General features: G+C 46.7%; 3 protein-coding genes across 5 annotated transcripts; 1 reads left to right on the top strand and 2 right to left on the bottom strand.

The window, feature by feature from the left end:
• Positions 1-1,975: 1,975 nt before the first annotated feature.
• On the top strand, positions 1,976-12,535 carry AAAS (aladin WD repeat nucleoporin). 2 transcript variants are annotated; one of them, XM_037137547.2, is made up of 16 exons: positions 1,976-2,241; positions 2,877-3,004; positions 4,452-4,507; positions 4,812-4,903; positions 5,074-5,120; positions 5,383-5,481; positions 5,782-5,925; positions 9,813-9,933; positions 10,679-10,803; positions 10,989-11,049; positions 11,183-11,273; positions 11,466-11,559; positions 11,643-11,710; positions 11,852-11,933; positions 12,046-12,130; positions 12,277-12,535. In XM_037137547.2, exons 1-16 carry the CDS (start codon positions 2,119-2,121, stop codon positions 12,496-12,498), a joined length of 1,638 nt encoding a protein of 545 aa, XP_036993442.2. In that variant the 5' UTR covers positions 1,976-2,118; the 3' UTR covers positions 12,499-12,535. The 2 variants fall into 2 exon arrangements, with proteins under 2 accessions (XP_036993442.2, XP_036993443.2); XM_037137548.2 differs by lacking the exon at positions 1,976-2,241 and adding an exon at positions 2,295-2,618.
• MYG1 (MYG1 exonuclease) lies at positions 10,797-18,742 on the bottom strand. Of its 2 annotated transcripts, XM_037137550.2 has the most exons (8): positions 18,492-18,742; positions 18,209-18,321; positions 15,413-15,572; positions 13,745-13,897; positions 13,493-13,615; positions 13,209-13,390; positions 12,891-13,057; positions 10,797-10,920 (listed from the first exon to the last, which is right to left on the bottom strand). In XM_037137550.2, exons 1-8 carry the CDS (start codon positions 18,705-18,707, stop codon positions 10,904-10,906), a joined length of 1,131 nt encoding a protein of 376 aa, XP_036993445.1. In that variant the 5' UTR covers positions 18,708-18,742; the 3' UTR covers positions 10,797-10,903. The 2 variants fall into 2 exon arrangements, with proteins under 2 accessions (XP_036993445.1, XP_036993444.1); XM_037137549.2 differs by lacking the exon at positions 10,797-10,920 and having other exon boundaries at positions 12,841-13,057.
• Positions 18,743-18,983: 241 nt separating this feature from the next.
• PFDN5 (prefoldin subunit 5) lies at positions 18,984-21,816 on the bottom strand. The gene is made up of 6 exons (XM_037137546.2): positions 21,708-21,816; positions 21,425-21,527; positions 21,083-21,114; positions 20,124-20,198; positions 19,903-20,008; positions 18,984-19,169 (listed from the first exon to the last, which is right to left on the bottom strand). The coding sequence occupies exons 1-6, from the start codon at positions 21,777-21,779 to the stop codon at positions 19,096-19,098; spliced, it is 462 nt and encodes a 153-aa protein (XP_036993441.1). The 5' UTR covers positions 21,780-21,816; the 3' UTR covers positions 18,984-19,095.
• Positions 21,817-22,212: the final 396 nt, after the last annotated feature.

Raw genomic sequence — 22,212 nt, 5'->3', positions numbered from 1 at the left:
CAGGACAAACAGGGCCAGGCGGGCCATGTGCGCCTGGTTACCGGCCCCGGCCGGGGCTCCCGGGAAGGGGCGGCGGGCTGAGTTCCAGGCACCCAGGCTCCGCAGATGCCTCCCAAAGTCGGGGGGGGGGGAGGTCATGTTAGAAGCCTCAGGCAGCAGTGCGGGCGCTGACTCGGTTTCCCGCCCAGGTTGTAGGGGGTCTGTGGAGACCTCCCGCTAAGCGCCTCCACCCCAGGGGGCGGGGAGGGGGTCACAGCGGTAGTGTCGTCGAGGCCGCCGCGCCCCCTGGTGAAGTTAGTGGGAAGTGCACTAGGCCTGGACTTCAGCCTCCCCAGAATCTGAAAGTTGTGAAAACCATCCAAGGAACGTTAAGTAAGAAGTATGGGGAAGGCGGTGGCGGAATGCGAGTACACATAGCATAGTTCCTTCTGTTCAGTTCACATTACAGGTTAATAGGCAGATACCCACCTGATAGTTATAACACAACCTGTTGCTGAAAATCAGGCTTCATCAAAGGGAAGTGGAAGTTCCAGGCATACGCCACAGGGATTTTGGGGGGTTTTCTTGGAGTTGGATGGTGTCACGACTGAGGTAAAACTTTGTAATGAGTTCTCAGCGTTTTCCACTAATCTGTCAGAGTCACTGACTCTCTCTACTTTCAAACCTGTCCTGCTCCCCCTTTTCAAGGAAAGCTTTCCCAGCCAATTTCCCCAAAGGGTTTTACGTTATTCTCTTTAAGCCTTCTGTGACCTACCAGGTGACGGTGAACAAATCTAGCAAACTAAACGGGGGGGGGGGGGGGGGGCGGGGCGGGGAGGAGCTACTCAAAGTGTGATCTGGGTAGTATCACCTGCGGGCATTTTAGAAATTCAGCTTCAGGGTTCCACTTAGAATCTGCAAGAATTCACTTAGAATTTTAGCAAGATCCTCAGACGAGTCCTATAGCTATTAACATTCTAGAGCCCCTTGTTTTCAGACCTGGGAATAACCTTCTTGGGGGGAACTTTTCATGGAGAAAGGAGTGCCACATAGTATGCTCCATATAGCCTCCCAGTAGATTGGAAGCTCTTGGGAGTGGGGGACTATGCCTTAAACATTTATCTGTCCTGAGAGCATGGTCCTTGGAATTTGCTCGTTAACATTTGTTAAATGAATAAACCGATGTCCAAGGTCAATTATGGCTAATGATGTCTGATATCTATTTAGCATTTTATAACTTATTAAATGGCTTTATTCCTATTATTTTGAGTAGAAAACAACCACGTGAAATAATTAGAATACTGCGAGTGAGAGAGCTGATGCTCAAAGGATTCAAAGATTTTTCCAAAGTCATGCAGCTGTAAGCCAAGGGGCCCCCATTCTGCATTAGACTTCAGTTCTAGTTCCAGCCCTTGGAGTTAGATAGAATAAGATCAATTTCACTTTTTATTATGAAGTCAGAAAGCCTGGTTTTGTTATTTTTAGGTTAAATGCATGTCTCACTCTCCTTATAGTAGTAACAGTACCCACCTCACGGGGTTGTAAAGATTATAAAAGCACTTATAATAAGTGTTCAGGAAATCTTACAGTTCCTTCTTTCTCTTTCCCGAATGTTTAACCCTGTGGGCCCTAGGTTCAGGCAGGCGCAACACTGACTCTCAAAGTCCTCTGACTTTTTTTTCTCCTGGAGGTTTTCCAACCAGCTGTCGGTGTGACAATCTGTATTTTCCTTGGGGCGATCCACAGTCCTGGGAGGGTTTAATTAGGTACTTCCCTGAACGTGGCTTATTTTGGGATTTACAAGCGCTGAGAGAGTGGGAGGATGTGTTGGGGAATTTGGAACTCGGAAAAACAGCAGACCCACAGGGAAAAAAACCTGCCCGACCCTTAACTAGGGGTTGGCCCTACTGATGAGTCCGCGCCGTTTCCCCTCCAGCCGCTAGGCGGCGCTCGAGGAAGCCCTGGAAGTATGTTCCCGGACTGCGCACGCATCTTCTTTTATTCTCTTCACTTGCGTTGAGCTTTGCAACGGCGTTTGTCCTAAGCGGCTACCCGTACCTTTCCGAATCTAGCCCGGGAACGGAGAGACGAGCGGGCTCCGGGAGTTCATCGATTCCGGACGTGTCCTGGCCTGGCAAGATGTGTTCGCTGGGGTTGTTCCCTCCGCCTCCGCCTAGGGGTCAAGTCACCCTATACGAGCATAATAACGAGCTGGTGACCGGCAATAGCTACGAGAGTCCGCCTCCTGACTTCCGGGGCCAGGTGGCGTAGGCGAGAAGGGAGGGGCGTGGGGCGGGGTCTTGGAGAACTGGGGACCTGAGGCAGCGTGGCGGGGGCGGGGTGGCGGTCCATACCTTGGTGGACTGCAAACCGCTGGGCCAGGGCTGGAGAAGGATAGAAGGGCGGGAATATATCTTAGGGCTGGGATTGGAGGATGAGGGATGATGAGCTGTGGGGAGGCCTAGAGGGAGTGGAGAGAATGTGAGAGCAAATCGAGGGGACGTGAGGGTTCAGTAGAAGTACTGAAAAGTTGGGGACAGTCCCTGGGAGAACTGGGAAAGCACAATCTGCATCCTTTCTCCCTCGTGTTCCTGGGAAGGAAAAAGAAGAAACACTGACATTTACTGAGCGTTTGCTTTGTAAGAAGGAGGTTCTGAGTCAGATGTTCGCAAGTATTATGTTTTAATAATCACAGCAACCCTATGAAATATTGTAGCTTTACAGATAAGAGAGCTAAGACCTGTTCTGGTTTCTGAAGTGTTAAATTTGTGAAAATGGGAGACAGGTCCCCAGAGCCTCTTACAGTTAGTCCAGCCATGGGATGGAGATGGCAGAGTTCAGCAGAGATCTGGGAAAGAGACTGACTCACTTTCACACCTCTCACTTCTGGGCTATAGTGGATCAACTTTCCTGTCCTAAACCTGTCTAAGGATCCCCTGAAGACTCCTGGGAGGCTGGACCATGGTACCAGAACTGCTTTCATTCATCATCGGGAGCAAGTGTGGAAGAGGTGCATCAGTGTTTGGTGAGACATGGCAAATGGTCTGGTCCACAATCTACAGATCCTGGAGAAAATGAGGTTATCACTTCTCTACCTTGGGCAGCTAGGCTGTCTTTAGTTCAGAGCCGTGTATCATGCAAATTATCAGTCCTTATTTTAGAACTCTATGCTGTGTAACAGTATTTTCATTTCATCTCCAGTGACTTGCCTTGCTTTATGATTTGATTATGTGAACCTGTTCCCTACCCCACCTAATGTCATGACCACTTCCTGAGCCTTTACCTGAAGCTCAGCAAGGTGAGGTATAAGGTTGTAGTGAGTAATCTATGTAAGTCATTCATTTTGCACATGTAGAAATGAAGCCATAATGCCTGAATTCAGTTCCTGGCTGTGTCACTTCTTAGCTATGACCTTGAGTAAATGAATCACTCTGCTCCTCAGTTTTCATCATCTATAAAATGGAACCTGTTACAAGGTTGTAGTGATGATTAAATGAGTTAGTAGATGTAAAACACTTAGAGAACAGTGCCTGGCCCATATTAATTCCTTTAAAAGTTAGGTCTTGTTATCATTGTCATCTGTAGAGTGAATTCTACAAATGAAGTAGCTAGGTTCAAAGGGTGTGTTCATTTGTAACTTCATGTGCTGTTGCCAAATATTCCTCTGTTGAAATTGTGCACATTTACAGTCCTAACAACAGTGTACATGAATTCCTGTTTCCCCACCTATGTGCTATCAAATTTCCATATTTGGTATTACAGTATGGTTTAATTTGCATGTTTCTTTGTATGAGTGAAGTTAAACATCATTTCATTTCTTTTAATTAAATTTTTTGTGTTTAATCCTCAATGCATTTTTCTTCCATTACCATTTAGTCCACTTATGCCCCCCTCCCCACAGCAATTACCACACTGTTGTCCATGTCCATGAGTCCTTTTTCTAAACATCATTTCATTGTCTGAAAGCCATTCAGTCCTGGATCCTTTCTCACTTTCTGCCTTTCCAGCTGCTGCTTCTCTTCATGCTATGCCTTAAATATTCCTGTCCTGGGCCGGACTTGCAATTGCTTCTCCAAACCTGGGTGTTCACTAGTCTGTCAAACACCCCCTCTAATCTGCAGCCACACTGATCTTTTGAAATGCCAGTGCGGTCAGTCTGTTCCTCTGGTTTATGTCCTGCCATGGCTTTCCACTTACTGTCTTAGGGAAGTCTTCACTCCTTGACCTGCTCACAGAGCCCTGAGAGACACCTGAGCCTGAGTTGCCTCATTGGTAAAATGGGCAGGATACCCATTTTAGTATGATAACTAAATGAAAGGACAATATTTAAAGTGCATGGAGAATAGTTGCCACTCAACAAATGTGAATTCTCCTATTTGTAATACATGTTTCCTGAGTGAATGAATGAAATTTGTAGAAGGTAGACTGAAGAGATCAGAGAAACTGGACTCACAGCTTCCTCTCCTCACCAGGCGTGACATGGGTCTATTTGGGGTGCTGAATGAAATTGCCAACTCGGAGGAGGAGGGTAAGTATTTTTCCCTTCAGCCCTCTAGTTTTGCTGTTGGCATCTCCCCTTCATATTCTCCCTAATTTGTCCTGGTACCTGTTGGCCCAGTCCCCTTCCCTTTAGCCCTGTTTGTCCTGGCCCGATTGTCTACACTGCCACCATCTTCACTTCTCCCGTCCACCTACCTCGCATACCCCAGAGTGGGTGTCCAGAAGCACTGCTTGGGTGGAAGGACTTTGGGAGTGCTCATCTCTCACCAAAGAGGGTGCCTAGTGAGAGCCCTGTGAATAGTTTAATCAGAACTGCTTCCTCAACCCCACAGTGTTTGAGTGGGTGAAGACTGTGTCCAGCTGGGCCCTATTACTCTGCCGATGGGCCTCCTCCCTTCATGGGTCCCTGTTCCCACACCTGTCTGTAAGTTTGGCTTTCTCCCCTGACCTTTCCCAACTCCCCTCTCCATTTCCTACCCCTTAAGGGCAGAATGGGGTGGGAAGCCTGTAGAAGGTGGGAGTAGTCCAAGGGGAACATGGAGGGTGTGTGCTTCCCATGTCCTAGTGCATCCTCTATCTGATTGGATCTTACAGCTCAGGAGTGAAGATCTGATTGCTGAATTTGCCCAGGTCACAAACTGGTGAGTGTACCAGCTCTGGGACTTTTGTAGGAAGCAAGTCCTGAACCTTGCAACTTCTTCTGGGGAGAAAGTTTGTGTACAGGCTCCTCCCACCTCTCTCCTGACTGCTGCCCACATTCTCACTCCTCCCTTCCAAAAAAAGAAATAAAAGAAAAAGGTGGGGCAAAAAAAGTAATGTCCTCATATGAAAGAGAACCCAAGTTTCTGGGCTGGGGTAAGGGTAGGTATAGGTTTGGACTTTTCATGCTCATTCCTGCCTCAGGTCCAGCTGCTGCTTGCGGGTCTTTGCATGGCACCCCCACACCAACAAGTTTGCTGTGGCCCTGCTTGATGACTCAGTCCGTGTGTACAATGTCAACAGGTATGTGGGGGCCTTCTGGGCAGGCTCTGACTCTTCAGTCGCCATAGGTTAGTCTCCACTTCCCTCTCCAGGCTTGCTCTAAGGGGAGTCCTGCAGTTCCTGGGCCTGGCCCGCAGGGGCTCCTTCCAGAGCTGGCTGTGTCCTCTACCCAGATATAACCATTATCTTATCCTGTCCCACAATACTGCCAGTGCTTGGATGATCAGCTTTCTTCTCTATGGATCTGCCTCTCAACTGTACTCAGATCTCCTGAGCCTTAGTGTCCCTGCTTTAACAAAGTCCCCTACCCTTTCACTTCAGCACCATAGTCCCCTCTCTGAAGCACCGGCTGCAGCGAAATGTGGCAGCTCTGGCCTGGAAGCCCCTCAGTGCGTCTGTCTTGGCTGTGGCCTGCCAGAGCTGCATTCTTATCTGGACCCTGGACCCCACTTCCTTGTCCACCAGGTGAGTCCCCACTCTGTCTTGTCTTGGCCTGAGGTTGTGGCCCTGCCAAGGGCAGTGAGGAGGTTTGGAAGGAGAATTTCTTTGTCCTCACAGCAATTCCCATTGGAGGAGTAGACCTAAGGTCAAGGTGGAGGTGCTGAGAATACGGTAATCCAGAGAAAGGAACGGAAGTAGAGGCTTCTGGGATTGTGGGAAGTGTGTATCTGTGAATTATGGAGTTAGAAAGACTCTTTCAGAGGACTGTCAGATACAGGTGTAAAGGAAGGTGGGAAAGGAGTTAATATGGTTATAAGTTGAAACCAACGAAATTGGAAAAAATAATACCTAGGAGAACTAAATATAAAACCAGAAACTGGATATGAGAGTTCCAATTGTCAAAGGAAAGATAATCTCCATACTATTTGAACTAATCCAGATCATAGAAAAATTTGGAAATTCTCCTGATTTTTTTCTTTTAATAAACTTAGTTTTGGCATTATTTTATTTTTTAGATTTTACTTATTTGTTTAGAGAGGGTTAGGAAGGGAGAAAGAGAGTGGGAGAAATATCAATGTTTGGTTGCCTCTTGTGCACTCCCCACTGGAGACCTGGTTCGCAACCCAGGCATGTGCCCTAGACTGGGAATTGAACCAGTGAACCTTTGGTTCATAGACTGGGACTCAATCCACTGAGCCACACCAGCCAGGGCTAATTTGGGCATAATTTTAGATTTTTAGAAAAGTTGCAAAGATAGTACAGAGTTTTGATCCTAGCCAGTGTGGTTCGGTTGGAGCATGATCATGTACACCAAAAGTTGGGGGTTTGATCCCTGGTCAGGGCACATGTAGGAGGCAACCAATCTGTGTTTCTCTCTCCCTTCTTTTCTCTCTAAAAATCTGTCTGTCTGTCTATCTATATATATTTATGCTAATTGATTTTAGAGAGAGGAGAATTGGAGGGAGAGAGAAATGTCAATGGGTTGCCTCTCGTATACGCCCCAACTGGGGACCAAACCCGCAGCCTAAGTATGTGCCCTGACCAGGAATCTAACCTGCAACCCTTCAGCAGTTTATAAGACGATGCTCTAACCAACTCAGCCATACCAGTCATGACTAGTTTCCCCATTTTTAACATATTGCCATGTTACATGTGTCAAAACCAAGGTACTGACATTTGTATGTTATTAATAACTAAACTCCAGACCTTGTTCAGATTTCACTACTCTTTTCCATTAACGTCCTCTGTGCCAGGATAGCTAATGTAACCCAAAAATCTAAGCTCGACAATAGTACAAGAAAGAAAATATCTGAGCATAGATTAAAAAATCCTAAATAAAATAAGAGCAAATAGAGTCCAAAAGAACATTTTAAAAATATTAAGTAGGATATTCCAGAAATTAAAGACTATTTATCATTAGGAAATCTTTTCACATGATTTATTACATTAGCAAATTAATGGAGAAAAATACTTATATCACTAAGTGTCCTCCTCCAAAAGCAGATGTTCCAATTGAAAACACAAAGCAAAATAGGGATACAAGGAGACAACCTAACATAAGCATTTACTCAAAATCAGTAGCTACCATATAAAACTGAAATGAAATACTAAAGGTATTTTTTAAAAGATTTTGTTTATTTAGAGAGAGGGAAAGGGAGGGAGAAAGAGAGGGAGAGAAATGTCAATGTGTAGTTGCCTACCACGTGGCCCCAACTGGGGACCTGGCCTGTCACCCGGGCATGTGCCCTGACTGGGAATTGAACTGGCAACCCTTTAGTTCTCAGCCCGTGGTCAGTCCACTGAGCTACACCAGCAAGGGCTGGTATTTTCAATATTGTCAAGATAAAGACAAAAATATCATTATCATCATTATTAATCAACATTATTTTTGGAAATTCTAGTGAGTACAATAATAAAAGAAAAAGAAATATGGGAAAGTCTTGAAAAAGATAAGAAAATAATTCTTATTTGAAGATGGTTTGATTTTATTCCTTAGTAAAACAAGAGATTCAACTCAAACTACTTGATCTAATAAGAAATATAAATGTAGTAAGGTGACTGGATCCAGGCCGCTGAAAATGTAATAGCTTTCCTGTATACCAACAATAGTCAGTTGAGAAATTGAAACCAAGAAAATAGTCTATTTACAATAGGTGCAACAGTTACTAAGTTATTAGGAATAAATTGTTACATTTATTCGAATATTAAACAACAGCTGAATGAATGGAGACAAGCTATACTCCTGGATAGGAAAAGTTTGTCTGCTTGGATACAATTAAATACCCAACAGACAAAAAAATAAAGGACTAGAAGAAAATATAAAGATATCAAATTAAGTGTACTTCCAGTCAGAATTCTGCTGGGTTTTGTTTGCTGTTATGAACTGGACAAAATTAGAGTTTTTAATGAAAGAATAAATGTGAGAAAACTGCTAAGAGAAAACTGTGAAAAGGAAGAATATTGAGAAGAAACTTGCCCTACCAGGTATTAAAATATTTCATGAAGTTATAGTACTAGACAGTTATTGGTGTAAGAACAGGCATACAGATCAGTGTAACAGAGTAACTTTCAGGAACATATCTAAGACTATATGGAAATTTAACATGATGGATTTGGCTTTTCGCTGTAAAAAAGTTTAGATTTTTTTTTTAGTGGTGTTGGGATAATTGGCTACCCATTTAGAAAATAATAGGCCTTGCTTCACACTTTATATATAAATAAATATCAAGCAAAATAAATGTAAAAATAAAAGGACTAGAATATGTTTTGCCTATTTAGGATGACAGTATTATTAAGATGTTCAATAACACCTAGTACGAGCAAGGGTAGGAAAACAGGTACTTTTATATACAGTTGATGAGAGAGTATAGTGGTGCAAACTTTTCAGAAAATAATTCATTGGCATATTTATTTTTTTAAAGGTGCAAGCCTATTTTTATCCCCAATCCCATGTTAGTACTATTCTGCACAAATAATGACAAGAGTAAAGGTACAGAGTGTATTTTTGCAGCATTGTTTGTCATAGACAAAAATCACACACAACTGAAATGTCCCTTTGTGGAGCTGTGCCTGAATAAGTTAATCTGTTCAGTGGCATACAGTGGGGCCACTGAAGAGAATAATGAGATTCTCTTTATTCTCACATTCTCTTTATTCTGTGAACTGGAAAGGTAACTATGACTTACTGTAAAGTTAGTAAGTTTTAGATCAGTGGCCTAGGACCTCATTGGAGCTAAAAGTGGTCATAGTTATGTGGAAAAGGGAGAGAGTGGCACTAATTCAGGCAGTAGCCTGTACCCGTCAGCCCAAATGTGTGGCTCTGGAGATTCAAAGCTAAGACACAGTGGTGCCCTCAGGGAGTTCCCAGCCTAGTGCTGGAGGCCAAGCCACAGGCAGCATCTTTATGACAAGCAGAAAACAATTCAGGAACAGAGGAGGGGGGCTGATTCTGACAAGGAAAGGCAGTCTTTGGAGCACAGGTTTAATTCTGGGGAGTGGCAGATGACTCTGGAAAAAGACGAGATTGGACCCTTAAGGTAACCTCATGGATCATTCCAGGCCCCAGTGAGATGGTCCTGTGGGGAAAGGGCTGACATCTAGGGCAGAGTATGACATCACCCCACCACGGCAAATTCTAGCTTGACTGGTCAGAAGATTTTCTCATCCTGGAGGGTGATAGTGAAAGCTTACTTCCTTTCACTCATTTTCCTCTGTGGACCTGGTGGTGGTGACATTGCTTTTCCTTACTGATTTTTAACTGAACTTTCACAGTCCTTACTGATTTTCCCCAGCCTGGATTAAACTCTAAGGGGCCATTGGAATTGGGAAGTTTTATCAGGAAGAGGCAAGGAAACAGAATCACAGGGCTTTCTTTTTGTTTTCTGACCCCACACCGTGTTTCCCCTTGGCAGACCCTCTTCTGGCTGTGCCCAAGTGCTCTCTCACCCTGGGCACACACCTGTCACCAGTTTGGCCTGGGCCCCCAGTGGGGGGCGGCTGCTCTCAGCTTCCCCTGTGGATGCTGCTATCTTGGTGAGTTGGTCCCCACCCCTCTTTTGGTCATTTCAGCCATCCCTCAGATTGAGGAAAGAGCATTCTTTGCCTGGTGGTGGAAGGAGAGGGATAATTGTCCGTTCAGTCTTTCTTTTTTTTTTAATCCTCACCTGAGGCCCGCGGACGTGCTTAGAGATGGAAAGGGAAGAAAGTGAAACATCGATGTGAGGAAACATTAATTGGTTTCCTCTCACTTGTGGCCTTACTGGGGACCGCACCTGTAACCTAGGCATGTGCCCTGACCAGAAATTGAACCTGCTACCTTTCGGTTTATGGGAGGCCACTCCTACCAACTGAGCTACACCAGCCAGGGCTGTCCATTCAGTCTTAAACTTACCCATGGAAGGAGCTGCATCCTCCAGACTCAGATTTCAAATTCTGCCTGCTATAATTATAAACATAAAACCTATTTCTTCCTGTTTTGGTTTTTTTCTTAAATTATTTATTTTTAGAGAGGGGAAGGGAGGGAGAGAGGGAAACATCAATGTGTGGTTGCCTCGTGGGCACCCCTCCTGGGGACCTGTGCCCAACACAGGCATGTGCCCTGACTGGGAATCCAACCAGTGGCCTTTTGGCTCACTCAGTCCACTGGGCCGCACCAGTCAAGGCTATTTCCTCGTTTAACAGTCCTTTTCCAATTCTTTGTACCTTAAAGGGGAGCTCCCTGTGAGATGACAGGGGTGCTTGAGTTTCCTGTCTCACTCTCTTGACCCAACCTTCGTAGGTATGGGATGTCTCGACAGAGACCTGTGTTCCCCTCCCCTGGTTTCGGGGAGGTGGGGTTACCAACCTGCTGTGGTCCCCAGATGGTAGCAAAGTCCTGGCTTCTACTCCTTCGGCTGTCTTTCGGTAAGTGGGAGGACAGAGGGTGGGCAAGGATGGCCTGGAGAAAGGCACTCGGCCCCTGGAACTCCCAGCAGGAAGGACCTTCTGTCCCCATTCCTATTCTTTAATGTGACCCTGGGACTGACAAAGAGAGGGAAGTTTAAGTTCTGGAACAAGGGGTCCTAAGCTGTGATCTGCTTCTCTGGCAGAATCTGGGAGGCCCAGATGTGGACTTGTGAGAGGTGGCCTACTCTGTCAGGGCGATGTCAGGTAACATTCTTAGAAGCTGGGGAATAGATGGGCCCCTGGTCCCCCAAGCTTGTCTCCCCACCTCCTGTACTTCTTTTCCTCCTGCATTCCCCGACAGACCACCCTTCCCCTGCCTTTTACTTCCTGATCCCAGACTGGCTGTTGGAGCCCAGATGGAAACCGGCTGCTGTTCACTGTATTGGGGGAACCACTGATTTACTCCTTGTCATTCCCAGAACGTTGTGGTAAGTTGAGGGAAGGACTTTAGGATACAGGCCCTTTAGGGTAGTCAGAGGGAGGCAGGAATACTCTGGAATGTTATTCTGAGGGATAAAGGTAAGTAAAGCAGCTTGGGAAACTTGAGATATGATGTAGAGGAGGCAAGGGACAAGTCAGGCCCATTTCCTATACTTAAGAGCCTTTGCCCTTATCTACAGGTGAGGGAAAGGGGCGAGTTGGAGGTGCAAAATCAGCAACAATTGTGGCAGATCTGTCTGAGACAACAGTACAGACACCAGATGGAGAGGAAAGGTGAGCTGAGTGGGTGAGGGAGAGGCAGCAAAAGGTGGGAGGGACTATGCCAAGCCCTCCCAACCTACTGTTCTGACCCCTAGACTCGGGGGAGAGGCTCACTCCATGGTCTGGGACCCCAGTGGGGAGCGGCTGGCTGTGCTCATGAAAGGTAAGAGGTGGGGAGGAAGGGCTCTGTTCAGGCCCCAGCCATCTTTCCATTGAGTGTGTCCATGCCCTGGCTGCAGGGCTCTTCCCCTGCCCTGGGATTCTGCCTTGAGTTCTTCCCCATGCCTGCATCCATTTCTTATAGGAAATCCACGGGTCCAGGACGGTAAGCCAGTCATCCTCCTTTTTCGCACTCGAAACAGTCCTGTGTTTGAGCTACTTCCTTGGTAAGTGGTAGATAGGCCATTAGGTCTGGGCTCCTCACTAGCCTTCCCTCACTAAACCCACATCCTGTCCCTAGTTACCTGCTTACCTTTTCTTTTTTTCTTCTTCCCCTAGTGGCATTATCCAGGGGGAGCCAGGAGCCCAGGCCCAGCTCATCACTTTCCATCCTTCCTTCAACAAAGGAGCTCTGCTCAGTGTGGTGAGTAGGCCAGGCTCTGGGGGTTTGAGCAAGGTTTTTGGGAGGGGGGTGAAGGAGCTGAGGCCCTTGGTTGCTGTGTGGCTCTGCCATATGGCTGCCTTTGAGCCCAGTGTCTGATAAGGCCTCTCCCTCCCCTCTCTCTGCAGTGCTGGTCCACAGGCCAAATTACCCACATCCCTATGTACTTCGTCAATGCCCAGTTTCCACATTTTAGCCAGGTGCTTGGCAGAACCCAAGAGACCCCATGTGGGGGTGGAGGTTCTATTCATGATCTGCCCCTCTTTACTGAGACATCCCCAACTTCTCCTTGGGACCCTCTCCCAGGGCCACCACCTGCTTGGTCCCACTCCCCTCACTCCCACTTCTAACAATAAAGATTTCCTTCTGTGTTTTCCACTCACTCAATTATGAGACTCTTTTCAAGAGAATTGCATTGAGGTGTAGTGAAGGAATAAAAGGCATGGACTTTGGGTTAGGTCTTGGTTCTATTGCTTTTTAGCCACTACCGGTGAGTATGGTCAAGTTGTTTAACTGTAGGAACTGGGTGGTTTTCAAATGATTAGGGAAGCAAAGCTGAGAAAATGTCAACAGGCCTGAAGGTCTAGCATAGGCTCTGGCACATAATAGATGTTATAGATGTTTCACTTTTCCCAAGTTTCAGCAAGTTCCCAAAATGGTGCAGGGTAGTAATGTGGCAAGGGCTAGGTCAGTAGGAGGGAGAAGAAGTTTTATTGGATGAGGGGACTTGTGGGAGGCTTACATGCTGGGCGCTGGGCCAGCGTGGCACGGGCCATGCTCAAGGCACCCTCTCGGGTGTGGTGTCCACCAATGAAGCCACTGGCATGAACAAAGATGCAGCCAGGAATTCCACTGACCCGGTCTAGAGCCTCATCCCGAAGACCTCGCCATGACTCTGGGAGGGGCAGCCTACAAGTGAGCAGAAGAGGAAGTTGGTGGGAGCAAATGGAAGCCTTGAGGAACAGAGCGAGGAGTAGAGCAGAGGCCAGAGTTAGAGGCTGTCTCTGATAGGGAGGCAACAGGCTTGAAGGTCTGCAGGGTGGTTCCCCAAGGGCCTTACCTACTCTGGAATGAATGGAGCTCCTTGGGCACACACTGTACCCGCCACTGTCCAGCCTGGTCAGTGTAGATAACAAAGGTGATGGTCACTGGGGGTGACAGTAGAGATTCCAGGTGATAGAGGTGCTCTTTCCAGGGGCATCCACCTTTTGCCAGTTCTATTATCTCCCCACTTGGGTCTGCCTGAAAGGGAAGTGGGGCATGGCTAGAAGGTTCTGGATGGCATCAGCTGCCAGTCAGTATTCACTAAGCCCTGAGCCACAATGTCTCCTCCCAGGCCTTTACCTGGAATCGCTGGGCCAGGGCCTCTTCTACCAAGGCCCGGGCTGGCAGCCAGCTGTACTGGTAGAAGTGTAGTCTCTGCAGAAATTCCTCTCGAACCAGATCCATTGCGCGCTTGAACCCAGCCTGAGAATCATGGGAACCATGGTGCTGGTCTGAACTTTTGACTTTGCTAGGGTTTGACGGGTCAACCACTCTCATTTCCTCCCCTGAGGTCTTACATGCCTCATTCTCTTTCCCTGGGGCCCTCCTTACCTCTGTGTCTTGGTTGTGCTGGTTCCAGGTGGGATTAAGGCGGGCGACCCGCGCACTCAGTGTAGTGGTCACTGCATATCGAGGCTCTCCCTCCTCCCACTGGGAGATCCCATTGTCTACTGCATCCACCTCCTCCACAAAGTTCTCATACATCTAAGGCAGCAGCAGGAGAAATGCTCGAGTGTACCTATGACTTGCATAATAGTTTTATAGGTTTCAAAGTTATGTGCATACACTCTTCAGTTTTCTCAATGCAGTGACCCGGTGAGTATCTTTCAGCTGGGTAAGGAAAGGAGTAACTGGGGTGTCCAGCAGCTTGCTTAAGGTCAGAGAGCTAACAGTGCCAGGGTTGGAGATTGGATCATTTGTTTTCTAATCCAGCCCTCATTCAACTACCATACAAAGTCCTAGCTGGGGCCAGCATGTGTGGGGAGGGAGCCGCCAACTTCTGAACAAAGGTCTCCAGTTCCATGAGGGGCCCTGTGGCTGAGGGAGGGTAAATCTCCACTGGGCCTGAGTAGGCTACTCAGTGACCTGTTTAATGAAGTCTGGGAGGGTCTGGCCAAGTGCACAAGTCAGGTGGGAGAGAATGGGTGCGGGACTAGACATCAAGTGCTGGGGTGTGGTCCCCGAGAAATCCACGATGTGCCACATGGCATCAGTTGCTGCATCTCCTGAGCCTAAAGAAATGGTAGGACAACGCCTCAAAGTTTGGGGGCAGAAACAATACAGGAGCAGTGTTTAATGCAATACTGCCCTACAAAATAGGCCTAAATATCAACATACCTGTAGTATGTAGAAAAAGTGCTACTGTCAGAGCCAAAAAAGAAACTCCAACCTGATAATCAGTTAAAACTCAGTTGTAATTTAGTTCAATTGCTTAGAAACCCCTCAGCAGTAGAAGGGAAATCTAAGCCAGGCAGTCTATAACCTTAGTATTCCAAAGTCTCCAATTTAATCATTCACATTTATTTACTTTTTTTTTGAGTTGTACTAATGCGGTATCACAGGGGCAGAAGACAAGCTGAGAGAGAGAGAGAGAGAGAAGTGAACAGTCTGCAAAAAACAGCTGACTGAATCTGAACTTTGATTTGTGAACTTCACAGGAGTAGAATCTAGTAGATGTCCTCAGAATCACTGATCTGACATGCACGCCAGGGCCACTAGCTCTGTTCCTTCCCCAGCCACAGGAATCTGCTGACCTGCTGTCAGGGGAGGCTGGTGGAATCTGAAGAGTCTTCCCAACGGGGCTTCCCAACTCACATGCTCCTGGTGAATTATGGTGGTACCTAGAACATGCTCCACTCCCCTTTCGAGGCAGCCAGAACCTCTGAGCCATAAGCTACCAAACATAAGCAGCCTCCCCTATTACCAAGTTGTGAACAGTCATTTTTCATTTGAGTCGGGTCAAGACAGACTGGGAAACACTGCTTTATGGTTTTCAAAACCCTTTCCCACGTTACCTCATTTACTTCTCACCACCCCAGGATAGAGGCAGATTAACCATTCCCTTATGAGAAGATGAGGCTGACTAAGGGAGATGGTAGTGGGCTAGCTATGGGCCAGGAACTCTGATCTGAGGCCTAGTCCTAAGTGCTATGTGAGTGCCACTCCCACTTGGCCTGGTGGAGATGCATATGTGGGGCATCTCTGCTCTCAGGTCCCCACCTTGTCATACAGGGTGCCCACCATGCTGTCCTCTTCACTAGTGCCCAGCAACTGGGCCAGCAGCTTGTGCCCAAAGTGCAGATAGATGAGTCCCGCACTGCTCAGCTTGGTCTGCCAGGGCTTCCCAGGAAACAGCGAGCTCATGGTCTCTGTGAAAGACCTGAGGAGCACAGGGAGGTGGGGCTGAGCAGAGTTGCCCCCATTAACCCACAGTGTAGGGGTGTCAAACTCATCTTCACTGGGGACCACATTAGCCTTGCAGTTGCCTTCAAAGGGCTGAAATAATTTTAGGAATGCATAAACGTAACTACTCTTTAACTGTTAAGGAGTTGAAATTACATTCAGCCCTTTGAAGGCAACTATGAGGCCAATGTGGACCCCAGTGAAAATGAGTTTGACACCCTGCCATAGTGTGTGTGTGCATGTGTAGGCATAAGTGGAGGTAGGGAGGCTGGGAAATACTGCAGGAGTTGGAAGGAGACAGCCCAGCTGGAGAGGCTTTGGCTTTTCCTCAGGGGTCACATAGGCTGCAGTTTGGAGTCTCCATGCATGCATTTGACGATGGTTAACCCAATGCTTACTATATGCCCAACTTAGTAATTAGACATTGGGGATTAAAAAACCAAGACCATGTCCCTGTTTTCAAGTTCATCTGCTGAAGGCACACAAACACAGAAGCAACCAAGCAAATGCTTTAGCTAAGTTATAAACAAGGAAGGGGGTGAGACGAGGGGAAGGATTCAGGAAGGGAGCCTTCAAAATCATACCTGACAAATTACTGGGTGTTTATCAGACAAAAAGAGAAGTGTTATTCCAGGTAGAGGAACAACATGTACAATGGAACTGCAAGAAAGGCAGCTTAGGTGTCAGTGGCAAAAAAACAGAAGGGTAAGCAGGGGCCAGGTCATGGCAGGCCTTGTGTGCCATACTTTGGAGTTTGGACATTGATTTGTATGTAATGCGGGCCACTGAGAGATATTAAATAGACAGGTGCATGTTAGAAAGAGTATTATCGTATCAGCGTGGAGAACAGATGCAAGGAGATTATCTGCATTGGTCTGGAGTGAGGAAGACAGGGGTTTGAAGAGCAGTGAGACAGAATAGAAGGGTATGACGGTTGTCAGGGAAGTGGAAACCACAGCTGTAATTTGTAAATACCAATCAGAGTCACCTAGGGAGCTCGTTTTTTGTTTTGATTTTTATTATTAAATGTTTTTAATTCAGTTTATTGGGGTGACACTAGTTAATAAAATTATGTAGGTTTCAGGGATACAATTCTACAATATCAATTATATACTATATTGTGTGTTTATTATTAAGTATTGAGTAAATACAAAAACTTTTAATATACATAAGATACAAAGACTAATAATGATAACCCCCAGATAAGTTTCAAAAAGAAGCAAAACTAAATAACTGTGAATGTTAACAGAAATATATGCTAAACTCTACACTAGGGTATGATGAACACAAAACTGCCTTCTTCCGGAGGAGGTTGGGGGATGGGATAGGGACGAAGCACACAGGCACAGATTCAAAGGTGATGGTAATGTTCAGGTTCTTAGATTGGGAAATTAGTTCATGGGTGTTCATTTTATGTTTTATAGTCTAGAAATATTAAATACATTCTTTTATGTGTCAGATACTGCATAATTTTTATAAATGTATGTCAAATCATGAGGAAAAAGGAAGTAGTGAACAATGTCAAAGTGCCACAAAGAGGTGAGTTATGCAGCCAGGAACCTGAGCTTGGTGTTGAAGTCACTGGCACCCTATTCATGAACATTTCTGATGGAGAGAATGGGCAAGAACCAGCCAAGTGAATGAATGACAGAAAGAAAGAAATGAATACAAAGGAGTGTGGAGCCAGAATCAGCTCTTCTTTTGAAGAGTGGCTGAGAAGTGAGAGTTGTAAATACCCTCCCAACAGCATTTATAAATAGGTACACTTAAACAAAAGAGGGAGAAAAATACTTGGAGATTTAAAACATAAAATCACTTCATAATCCCTCAGAGATAATCAGTTTAAACAGTATGGTGTATACGAGGGAGGATTTCATATATATTTATTTGTTTTCAAAATGAGAGATGCCTCAGCAGAGTCTTAAGCAGTTGGCAAGAAGTAGAAACACTGGTGGGAAGTCCAAGAGAGAAAGTAATAGATTGGAAAAGGGAGAAAAAGAAGGAAACAGTGTTGCTGCACTGGAAAGAGGGAGCAAAGGATGTTTAAGAGTGGGAAAGGGGATGTGCTCTAGTAGGGAAAGCGAAATTTCCTTAAGAGAGAGAGAGTCACCGAGGTAGGGCCTGCAGGGAGGGGAAAGGATTGCAGTGGTACTGTAGATACCGGGCTACCCCTGGCAAAGACAGATCTCCCAAGGGAAGAGAGTAAATGGAGACCACACACATCTGAACTGTTACCACCACTACAATCATGTGGGCCCAAAGAATGAAGTGGAGCAGCAAGGACACATGAATGGATTAACCCCTTAACTGGGGTGATTAACAGTGCTAATGGGAGAAGAGTCTGGGCCAGAGAAGTAAGCTGGGAGGCGCCTGAGGACTGACTGGGGCCAAGGGAGGCCTGTGCAGATTAGAGGGCTCACGGAGGTCCCAGCCCAGGTAGATGGGTGTAGAGCAGGTGGTGAGAGCTAGAAGGATGAAGGCTGTATGCCGCCCCCAGGACTCAGGTGTTTGCATTCCAGGATGAGGCAGTCACTTTGCTGACAGAGACCACTGCAGAGGATGGCTACGTCAGAGCACTGAGGAAAGCTGAAGAAAAGGTATCTGGGAACCCACCTCTGGTGGTGGTCATATCGGTGTCTTTGAGGGTCGTACTCGCCACCCACGTCCACCACGATGTCGCAAGAAGCCAGTTTTTCGGGGTCGCGGGTCCTCACAATTTCTGCATCCTGCGGGGGAGGGGGGTCACAGGAGGTGAGGGAGCCGTCAGGAGTCGCGGGGGCACGGGGATTAATGTTGGGTTCCCAGAGTAGCCAGGAGGGTAGGAGAGGTACTGTGGTGGCCCGAGATACCACAGGGGCCCGGTAAGGGCACGCAGGCAGCCCCAGAATGATCGTACCCGGTACTCAGGCAGGAGGCGGAGCAATGAGCATGCCAGGACCTCGTCGCAGTGGAAGGTGCCGTTGTGTGTCCCGATTCGAGGTGGTGCCATGAGGCTGCTGCGTGCTCTTTTTGGGGGCTGGATGGATTCCAGGCTGAACAGGCAGTGCCGGACACAGACGGACGGCGGCGGCAACAGCACAGGTAGGAGACCCCGCAGGAAGGGACAGCCCATGCAGCTTCTCCCGCGCAAGTGTGGGGGTGGGGGCGGGAACCAACCCGGAAAAGGAAGTGCTCTCGCAGCCCCACTTCCGCCTGTCAGCTTTCCCACGGCTATAGCCCGCAGGAGAGGCACGCTGCGCAGCAAAAGCAATCCTCCCTACTGCTCCCATGAGTCCAGATGGAGACTCAAAGTACTGCATCAGGCTCGGGGACAGGGCACACTCCCTCGAACACCGCCCTCCCATCTTCTCTTCACCAGCCCCTCACCTAATACAAGAAAAGACCAACATTCTGTCCACTTGAAACATTTATTGGCATTACACACAAAACCCTTATCTTCCCCACCACAAAGTCCCAGGCCCCGAGGTAGGGCCCCTCTGCCCGATTTCTGAAACAAGGTGTTAGGCTTTGGCAGCCTGAGTTGCTCCCAGGGCTGTGAGTTGCTGAATCTTCTGGCTCATCATCTCCATGACAGCTGTGGAGGGGAAAGAGTCAGACCCTAGTCAGGAGCTGAAGGGAAAAACCCAGAGTTGAGGAAAAGGAACAGAAATGTTTCAGGACGGGCAGAGATGTTAAATTGTAGTTTAATCACTACAATTAATAAAACTTTTGACAGTGATCCACTGTTGGGGACATAAACTAATAGAAATTTAGAATCTACAATATGTCACTAAATATGACAACTGAGATATAAAGATGAACAAAATACAGTATTAAATGAGTCAGACATAACCAAAAATTGTAATGTGGAAGAGATCGTTGCTTTTAGAACAGTGGTTCTCGATCTTGACTGTGTAACAGAGGGGTGTCAAACTCATTTTCATTGGGACCCACAGTCAGCCTGGCAGTTGCCTTCAAAGGGCTGAAATAATCTCCCTTAGTGATTCTAATGTGTAGCCAAGGTTGCAACTGCTAGTACTTAGGGGTATATTTCTTCGGTGTTCATTTACATGTATTTTCCCCCCATTCCCGCCCCCATTAAGAACAGAGATGTGAATTCCTTCCTCTAAATTTCTCAAGCACCCAACTCAAGAAATCTACACATAGTGGGTATTTAATACACAGAATCTACAGAATAACACATCAAGACACTAACGATAAAAATATAGTTTTAATCCAAAAAGGAGACACCTCATAGTTCACACTGCAATCCACGTTCTTTATCATTGAGGCAGAAAGGGTGAAGAGGTGCCCCAGGTCAAGCTTACCCTGTTTCATGGCATGCTTCTCCTGCAGGGCTGGCTGGATTTTCTCCATTTGCTTGGTGAGGAAGTCTATTTTCCTTTTGAAGAAGTCCTTGGCATCCTCAGCTGTCTAAAAGGTCAGAGGTGATGAAGGGGCTAAGTGGAGACCCCATGCTACCTCTAAATCTTCCCCTAAACTTCCTTTCATTGCTCAGAGGAGCATCTACATGGCTCCTTCCACTCACCTTCTCTACATAGTAGCCAGTTCCCACATCGATGAGCACGTGTTCCACATCATGTAGCTTCCCAGGGACATACATCTGTGAAGCAAGGGTTAAGGGAAAACTAGCCCAGCATGAGTCATGATTCCTTGTCAACCAGACTGTTTGGCTTCCTAAGACTTTCTTTTCTAAAAAAGCTAGTCACAGGGACTGAATAATCTGGAAACCTTAGAATTATACCTGTTAACTCCAAATGTGGACAGATGGAAAAGTTGGTTCCTTATGGAGAAAATGTCATATACAAACACTCTCTTGTCCTGATCCCACTCTAAGCAGGCAGTACCTCCCAGATGATTAAACACAACATTTTCCTACTGCTATATAATAGGAAAAATGAAAAGCCAGCCTCACTTCCCCTCAACACCTTTAACCTTGAACTAGCTAACTCCTGATGGATTTAAGGTTTGTTATGTAGCCAGTCCCTACTACACTAACTATTTCTGTGTTTCTCTTTTACCCTGTCAGCTCTCAGACTACAGTTTACAGGTACCCTATTGTCATAACTTGATCCTTCAAGTAAAACACTCGAACAGGTAGGCACAATCCAACTCTCTCAGTAACGACAGTTTAGGACTAGGAGCCACTATTAAGCTGAAACTGAGAATTAATACACAGAGCCAACCCACTTGTTTCTGTTTCTTATTCTACTGCTTATGTCTTTTAAGTTATTAGTAAAAGTATAAACGACCAGTTTAAAAAAGGGAAATAGTCGCACTTCAATTATACATACTCTTTGGTGCTCACAAGGCAATACTTAGATGTTGGCCTCAGGATATAGATAGGAGAGTTAGGCAGTGTGTACAGTAAGAGCTCTTAGAGTCACGGGGGCACTTGGGAATCGTCAAACTACCCCACCCCACCCCACCCTTTTTATTAAGGGGAAGGGGTGAGGGAGAAAAGGGTAGTTTCTGTGAAAAGGATACAGAACTCGTCAATGGGACAAGCAATTCTTTCCCTGTGAAAGCAATTTAGACAAACATCTGGGGAAGGTTGGCAGCTGCAATATTAAGACGTTAATGAGTGCCAACACGAGGCAGTGCAGATAGTATGAAAAGAAAGGAAAGGGGCAAGAGGAGCTATGTCCTGTACACTTCAATTCTAGGTAGAATTTGCAATGTGAACATGCAAAATGCTCACAAAGTGGTACAGAATATATAGTGGGTTCTTTCTCGTCTCAGGTAAGGAAGACCGTTTTAGTTTAGGAGGCGGGACGAGTAGCCGGCTCGCCACATCCCCCAGGCTGCTCTCGCGCGCCTACTCCATACCTTCATTGCTCTTGTTCAGCACGTTCAGGCAGTCCTTGGCTTCCACATACTTCGTTTGTACCACCTTGAGCTGGGCAATGGACGTGGACAAGAACTCCACTTCCTACAGAATTCATGAGAGTCAGCGTGGGACTGGGAGAAAGAAGGGAGTATTGCCGGAGGTGGGGGGATTCGCAGGGGAAGGGAAGCCTCCCAAAGTGGGGAGGAATGGGGGTCCGAGGGCGTACGCATGGACCGGAGTGATGTGAGGCCGGAAGGGAGTGTCTCTGGGGCCAGTCCCTACCTGGTCCAGCTGGTTCTTGAGCATTTCCAGCTGCGGTAGATTTAGCTCAGTGATGTTGACTGACTGCGCCATGTTCGAGAGGGCGGGGACTAAGAAGGCGGAAGCCGGCCCTGCGAGCAACGCTCTAGACATCCTCTGCGCGCATCTCGATGGCTGCGTTCGAAGGCCTCGCTGCACCAGACATCTCTATGATTGTGCGTCTCGAAAGGGAAAGGGAAGTCTTTCAGAGAGTGGCCTTTGGTTAAAGAGAGTGGCGCTTGCTTTTTCAAAAAACGTCCCAAGTTTAGCGTAGTAAAGTTGTAGCAAACAGGATTCCTGCCTTTTTTGCTTTTAAATGTGAGATTTATTAAGATATAACTTACATACAATAAAGTACAATTGGATGAGGTTTAAAAAATGCAGTCTTGGGACCATCACCAGTCTAGATAAAATATTTTCATTACCCCCCAAATTCCATCAGGCCTCTTTGCTGCAAATCTCCTTCCTCGCAGGCACACAGAAGGTT

This window comes from Artibeus jamaicensis, unplaced genomic scaffold (genome assembly GCF_021234435.1).
Source record: "Artibeus jamaicensis isolate MK-2021 breed Jamaican fruit bat unplaced genomic scaffold, CSHL_Jam_final contig_233, whole genome shotgun sequence".
NCBI classification, from domain to species: domain Eukaryota; kingdom Metazoa; phylum Chordata; class Mammalia; order Chiroptera; family Phyllostomidae; genus Artibeus; species Artibeus jamaicensis.
Note: the sequence above shows the minus strand (reverse complement) of the source record. Positions and strands in the feature narration are given on the sequence as shown.